This window comes from Nicotiana sylvestris, chromosome 4, assembly GCF_000393655.2.
Source record: "Nicotiana sylvestris chromosome 4, ASM39365v2, whole genome shotgun sequence".
Taxonomy (NCBI): Eukaryota; Viridiplantae; Streptophyta; class Magnoliopsida; order Solanales; family Solanaceae; genus Nicotiana; species Nicotiana sylvestris.
The window spans coordinates 101,023,805-101,030,824 of NC_091060.1; the positions used below are offsets into that span (position 1 = coordinate 101,023,805).

The following is a 7,020-nucleotide window of genomic DNA, read 5'->3' on the forward strand; positions in this document are numbered from 1 at the left end:
GGATAAACAATATAAAAAGTAGATCACACAGGAGCCTATAACTGTAGAGCACAGGGGAGTAGAACGTATAACCTTCTTGAACTCGAAAAAGCGCCGTGCTTTAGTGCCTAAAAAATTCCTTTTGATTTATGTTCTTTATAACTAGAATTCATAACCTAGAAAATGAGTCAGGCAACCTGCTATAATAGATTAAAATACATATCGAAAAAATTCACTATACTAATAGTGCATATAAGTTAAATCCTATATCTTTTATAAGATCAGAATCCATAAAAAGCTTAATATTCAATGCCAAGAAATACTTTCATGCTGCAACAAAGGTTTCATTTTCATCACTTGTCTAATCCTACCTTTAATACCATCTTCTAATCGCCTACAAAATTCTGCATCAAGTAAATCAATCTTCCCTGCAGATTCTAAAGCATCACGAACTAGTTTATAAGTATATTCTCTTGGAATTGAACCATGTTCAGCCAATTCCACAAGAAAATCTTTCGCCTCCACCACCCTACCAGCTTCACACAGGGCATGAATTATCGGTGTATATGAACTGTTACATGCTACCACTCCATCATCCATTCCTTGCATTCTTCTCAGCATCTCAATAGCCTTATCAATCTCATTAGTAGCACTGTAGTACCTTATGAAAGAATTATGCGTAATTCGATTAGGTGCAATACCCCTTTTCACCATATCATCCAACAACTCCATTGCCCTCTCTATCCTATTAGTTTTGCAGCATCCATTGATCAAACTATTATAAGTTACAACGTCAGGAACAAATCCTTTGAATAGCATAAGGCGAAACAAGTGATTCGCCTCCCATATTCTCCTCCTAATAGCTTTTCTACAGCCAGTTTCCAGACCATACCTACAATAAGAGCTAATCAAGATTGTGTAAGTGAACACATCAGGTGGACACCTAAACCCCGGCAACTCCATTTGCTCCAACAAAAACTTGGCTTTCTTGAAATTTCCAACTCTACAAAGAGCTAATATTAGAGTGTTGTAAGCATACACATCAGGCTTACAGTGAAACTGTTTCATTCTATAAAAGGTAGCCAATGCTTCTTCCACTAACCCTTCTTCTCCTAGGCGTTTTATCAAACATGTAACGGTCGGTGTCGTAACGAGCCCTTTTCTTGACATCTTTTTGAGAAATTCCCAAATGAGTTTCAATTTACAACCCCCTTTAGCAAGAACAAGAGACATCTCCTTACACGTGAGCTCATTGTGAGTAAACGCACAATGAGTCTCAACCCAATGGAAAAATTCTAGTGCTTTGTCCACGCCTATCTGTACATTTTGAGGATCTCTATGAGCAGCTGGACCAAGAATGAGTACCCGTTTTCGGGCCTTATGGAATTCTTCTCTTAGGTTTCTTTGCTTTAATGGGGTACGGTGGCGAAACCCACTTTGGCGGCCAATGGATCTTGGAGATTGGAAGAGATATATGGGGATTGATCTTAGGACTTGAGAAACTGCTTCTACAGTCCAAATGGGTTGGTTGGGAATTGAGGCTGAGACATTTTTCTCAAACGGCCGATTTCGGATAATTGCAGCTAAAACTTGGTTTATAAGAAGGTTTTGGGTAAAATTAGGAGAAGAAAGTGATCTTGATGACAACATATTATCATAAAGCCGCGAAGTGCAAGAAGAGCTTTAGTAGTAGTAACTGTACATAGCTGGAAGTTGAATGGCTTGAGAACTGAAGTGTGTGAAAACTGAAACGGAACCTCTAAGAACTAAGAAGGGGAGTGAAGTTGTCGGATAGAGCCACATAAACATATGATATCACATGTGGAGATGAAATGATGTTATGCCTTGGACAGACAATTTGGATGCCAATTTCTTCCTTAGAGAATTTGAATATAAGAATACAGTTCTATAAAGGCGTATATTATTGTCAAAGGTAAATGATAAAAGTTATACTGAATAAATTTTTCATAAATTAATTTTAGCGTAATTTACTTGTAGTATTAGTATGACGAAATACATAAACAGTCCTTTTAAGTTGTCCTCGACAATCAGACAAATACCTCAACTAACCCTTTTAGTATTTTGACACTTATAGTCCATAAAAAATAAGCCTCGTGAACATCCGAGTCCTACTGACCATATGCGTGAGTTACACTCGCCAATGACTTATCAAACCAATTAAAAATGACACCTTTAAATTGTAATAAAAATTTGACAAATGTAATTAACAAAAAAAAAAAACACATGCAAAGCAATTTCTTTTACTGCTCTAGCCTTAGTCTTAGTATGCGCACTATGACTTATGGCTTTTCGATGATTTCGATCAGACAGGCAACATGGGAGAAAAAAGAGAAAACTATTTCCTTTTTATTATGATTGGGCCCTATGGTGGTAGAACCTCGTGAATCAGGCGTACTACTGAACTTGCTCCCCCCCCCCCAACAATATTCTTCTTCGTTCCCTTTCTACTTTCCTTTTTCCTTTTCTACAAATAACAAATAAAAACCCCCAATGCTCTTTTCCCCATCCCTTCTTCCTAAAGACAGGACCTCTTCTCGCCCCTCGTCCTAAACAAATTAACTGTAAAATCCACCAAGGACCTCGTTGGAAAAGGTCCTTTCCGGCAATCTTCTTTCTCTCTTTTTATCTCATTGTGTTATATTTGAGAGCTCATTCACGTCAATATTGACGAAGTCGACACATAGTAGCTACAGTATTATTAACCAGCTCGACAGCTCCGACGAGCTCTATCTATCTATTTTTTCGTCCTCAGTCTTCTCTCTCTTATTATATTGATTCAGAACTTGGGTTTTAAATTATTATTCTCTTTGTAGTATTCTAAATTTTTGAGTAATTTATTTTAATATTGGTATCCAGTTGATTACTTAATTCAAGCAACTAGGTTTCGATTGTTTCTAATGTAGATGGATGAAATAATTTTGTTGAGATTTCATGAGTTATGAGTTCACAATTTTTTGGTTGATGGTTGACTTTAATCTGCTGGAAAATTTTCTTTTTCTACCGTGCATCTTACAAGTCTGACAGCCACGGCGGTGGCGGATGCGACGATAATAGCGTTGATGGTATCATAGCTGGTTGTTGAAATTTTGGGACCCACTTCAAATTAATTCCAAAAATGTAAAAGCCTAATTTACTTGACGGGTAACATGCGTTTCTGACCGCGTGTCATGCGAGGTGGGCTGACTAGACCAGATATTTACTTGATAGTCACTTGAAGTGTTAAAATGGTAAATGAGTCAGTTGGAGTGTTTGTCTGATCATTGACGACAACTTAAATGTGTCGTTTATGTATTTCGCCTATTAGTATTATAAAATTGTACTCTATGCGTTTATTTTTATTTGTCCACTATACTAAAATATATGTTCACTTTTACTTGTCAATTTTAACAAACTAAGAGAAGATCATTTTTTTTTCTTATTTTATCCTTATTATTTACTCAGTTCACAAATCATTTCCCATGACTTTTCAAAATAAAATTATTATTATGGATAATATGATAAAATATACACTTCATCTGTTAATAAAGTCACAAAACTCTTTTTATACATAAAGACATTGCCACATCAGCAAATTAAAAGAAATTCAACTTGACATCTCCTCACATTTCGCTCCCTGACACAAATTCCCTTGTGGTTTACATACTGCGGCACCTCCTTTATTTTAGTTTTTTTTTGTAATAATTCTTTTTATTATTTTTCATCAATATAAGTTAAATACAGTATGACAAATTTTCCCTTTTTAAATGTTATATTCTTTCAATTAATTACTTCTATCAAAATATCATCTTTAACAAATTTTATAAAATATAATAAAAAGGCAATTCCTATAAAATATTTTGCTATAAATATTTTTTGCCAGACTGATTTTGCGCCCACAGATTATACGAGCCTATAATAGAGTTCTTAATAAATAAAGACTTTGACTTTTCTAACGCAACAACAACAACAATATAACCAGTATTATCTCACAACGTGGAGTTTGAGAAGAATAGTGTGTACGCAGACTTTACCCCTACCTTGTGAGGATAGAGAGGCTGTTTCCAATAGACCCTCGGCACAGGAAAGTATAAGCACCACATTAACGAAAATATAGACAAGAAGGGACAGTACGAAAAAGCCATGTAAAAGCAGAATAAAAATAACAAGACAGTAAAGTGATCAACAATGAAAGAAAATAATGGTTAGTCATAAAAACCTACTACCAACAGAAAGCGAGACTGCGTACCAATACTACTGTTATGAACACTCTAGACTACCTACTCTACTATCCTAATCCTCGATCTCCATACATTCCTATCAAGGGTCATGTCTTCGGTCAGCTGAAGCTGCGCCATGTCTTGCCTAATTACCTCTCCCCACCTCTTATTTGGCCTACCTCTACCTCTCCGTAAGCCCTCCAATGTCAACCTCTCACACCTCCTCACCGGGGCGTCTGTGATCCTCCTCCTAATTAATATGACCAAACTACCTAAGCCGCGCTTCTCGCATCTTGTCCTCAATAGGGGCCATACCTACCTTGTCGCGAATAACCTCATTTCTGATCCTATCTAACCTGGTGTGCTCGTGCATCCATCTCAATATCCTCATCTCTGCTACCTTCATCTTCTGAACATGACCGATCTTGACTGGATAACACTCAGCCCCATACAATATCGTTGGTCTGACCATCACTCTAGAACTTACCTTAAGTTTCAGTGGCATTTCTTTTCACACAAAACCCCGAAGCGAGTCTCCATTTCATCCATCCTGCCCCAATACGATGTGTGACATCTTTATCAATCTCCCCATCCCCATGAATAATAGACCCAAGGCACTTAAAACTCCCCCCTCCTAGGGATGAACTGCGAGTCCAGCCTCACCTCCCCTTCCCCTCCTTGAGTCTCGCCATTGAACTTACACTCCAAGTATTCTGTTTTGGTCCTGCTTAACGTGAAACCTTTAGATTCCAGGGTCTGCCTCCATAGCTGTAATTGCGCGTTCACACTGTCTCGCGTCTCGTCAATCAATACAATATCATCTGCAAATAGCATACACCATGGTACCTCCCCTTGGATGTGGCGTGTTAGTATGTCCATCACCAGAGCAGACAAAAAAGGGCTGAGTGTCGACCCCTGATGTAACCCCATCATAACTAGAAAATGGTTCAAGTCCCCACTCACCGTTCTCACTCGGGTCTTTACTCCATCATACATGTCCTTAATCAACCTAACGTAGGCAACATGTACACATCTAGCCTCCAAACATCTCCACAAAACCTCCCTCGTAACTTTATCGTACGCCTTTTTCTAAGTCGATGAACACTATATGCAAGTCCTTCTTTCTCTCCTATACTGCTCCATCAATCTCCTTACAAGATGGATGACTTCGGTAGTCGAGCGCCCCGACATAAGCCCAAACTGGTTCTCGGAAATAGGCACACTCCTCCTCACTCTTAGCTCTACCACTCTCTCCTAGACTTTCATATTATGGCCAAGCAACTTGATACCCCAATAGTTATTGCAATTTTGGATATTACCCTTGTTATTGTATACAGGAACATCGTGCTCTACCTCCACTCTTCGGGCATCTTCTTCATCCTAAAAATGATATTAAATAACCTAGTGAGCCACTTCAAGTCTGCCTTGCCCGCACTCTTCCTAAACTCCATCGAGATTTCATCCGGCCTGGTCGCTTTGCCCCTGCTCATATTACGCATAGCCCCCTCAACTTCATCAACTCTAATCCGCCTACAATACCCAAAGTCACAACGACTCTCGGATAGTTTCAAATCACCCAGTACAATGCTCTTGTCCCCCTCCTCATTCAAGAGACTATAGAAGTAGGTCTGCCATCTCCGACGGATAAGCCCCTCATCCAACAAAACTCTACCTTCTTCGTCCTTGATGCACTTCACTTGGTCCAAGTCACGCACTTTCCTTTCTCATACCTTGGCTAACCTGAACAACCTCTTATCCCCTACCTCGACCCTCGAGTTTCTTATACAAATGACTAAAAGCTGCAGTCTTGGCCACCGTAACTGCTAGCTTTACCTCTTTCTTAGCAACTTTATAATGCTCTCTATTCGCCCTCTTATCCTCCCCGTATACACTTTCCACTAACTTCAGATATGCTGCTTTCTTGGTTTCCACTTTTCCTTGCACCTCTCTATTCCACCACCAGTCTCCTTTGTGACCACCAGAGTAACCTTTTGAGACCCTTAATACCTCTCTCACGGCTTCCCTAATGCAATGCGCAGTCGTGATCCACATAGCGCTTACGTCCACACTACTCCTCCAAGCCCCTATAGTCACCAGCTTGACCCCCAACTCCTGCGCTTTTGCTTCCGTTAAGGCTCCCCACTTTATCCTATGTTGGATATGCATCACCCTCTTCCTCGTGATCTCAAGGTCCATGACCAGGAGCCTATGAAGGGTCGAGGGGTTCTCACTCGGGATGACCTTGCAATCCGTGAAAAGACCTTTATCGAACTTCCTGCAGAGTAAATAATCAATCTGAGTCTCGACCACCGAACTTTGGAAGGTGACCAAGTGCTCCCTCTTCTACGGGAAACTTGAGTTTGCTATCACCAAATCAAATGCTCTAGCAAAGTCCAGCAGAGACGTTCCTCCTCCGTTTCTATCTCTAAAACCAAAGCCACTATGCACATCATCATACCCCCTAAACATCGCTCCAATGTGGCCGTTGAAATCTCCTTCAATGAAAAGCTTCTCGGTATGCGAGATACCACGTATCATCTCATCCAAATCCTCCCAGAAACGCCTCTTGATTTCCTCATCCAAGCTTTCTTGGGCTGCATACGCACTGATTATGTTCAACGTAAAACCTCTAACAACTAGCTTAATAGTCATCAGCCTGTCATTCACCCTCCTAACCTCCACTACTAGTTCACGGAGGTCCTTATCAACCAAGATACCTACCCCGTTCCTGCCGCCCTCCCAGAATACCAAAGTTTGAAACTGCCCACATCTTGCGCCTTTTCTCCTACCCACCTAGTCTCATGTACACAAGCTATATTAATCT

At 39.9% G+C, this 7,020-nt stretch overlaps 3 protein-coding genes across 3 annotated transcripts; all 3 read right to left on the reverse strand.

Annotated features, from left to right (window-relative positions):
• Positions 1-248: 248 nt before the first annotated feature.
• On the reverse strand, positions 249-1,833 carry LOC104232395 (pentatricopeptide repeat-containing protein At1g77405). Its single transcript, XM_009785581.2, has one exon. The coding sequence runs from the start codon at positions 1,627-1,629 to the stop codon at positions 286-288; it is 1,344 nt and encodes a 447-aa protein (XP_009783883.1). The 5' UTR covers positions 1,630-1,833; the 3' UTR covers positions 249-285.
• Positions 1,834-5,948: 4,115 nt separating this feature from the next.
• On the reverse strand, positions 5,949-6,392 carry LOC138889904 (uncharacterized). Its single transcript, XM_070173248.1, has one exon. It carries the CDS (start codon positions 6,390-6,392, stop codon positions 5,949-5,951), a length of 444 nt encoding a protein of 147 aa, XP_070029349.1.
• A 147-nt stretch (positions 6,393-6,539) lies between these two features.
• LOC138889905 (uncharacterized) lies at positions 6,540-6,848 on the reverse strand. Its single transcript, XM_070173250.1, has one exon. It carries the CDS (start codon positions 6,846-6,848, stop codon positions 6,540-6,542), a length of 309 nt encoding a protein of 102 aa, XP_070029351.1.
• Between the last annotated feature and the right edge of the window lie 172 nt (positions 6,849-7,020).

Bases quoted from the DNA above. Each gene is read 5' to 3' on its own strand.
- LOC104232395 (XM_009785581.2), bottom strand. From the start codon at position 1,629: ATGTTGTCATCAAGATCACTTTCTTCTCCTAATTTTACCCAAAACCTT.
- LOC138889904 (XM_070173248.1), bottom strand. From the start codon at position 6,392: ATGGACCTTGAGATCACGAGGAAGAGGGTGATGCATATCCAACATAGG.
- LOC138889905 (XM_070173250.1), bottom strand. From the start codon at position 6,848: ATGACTATTAAGCTAGTTGTTAGAGGTTTTACGTTGAACATAATCAGT.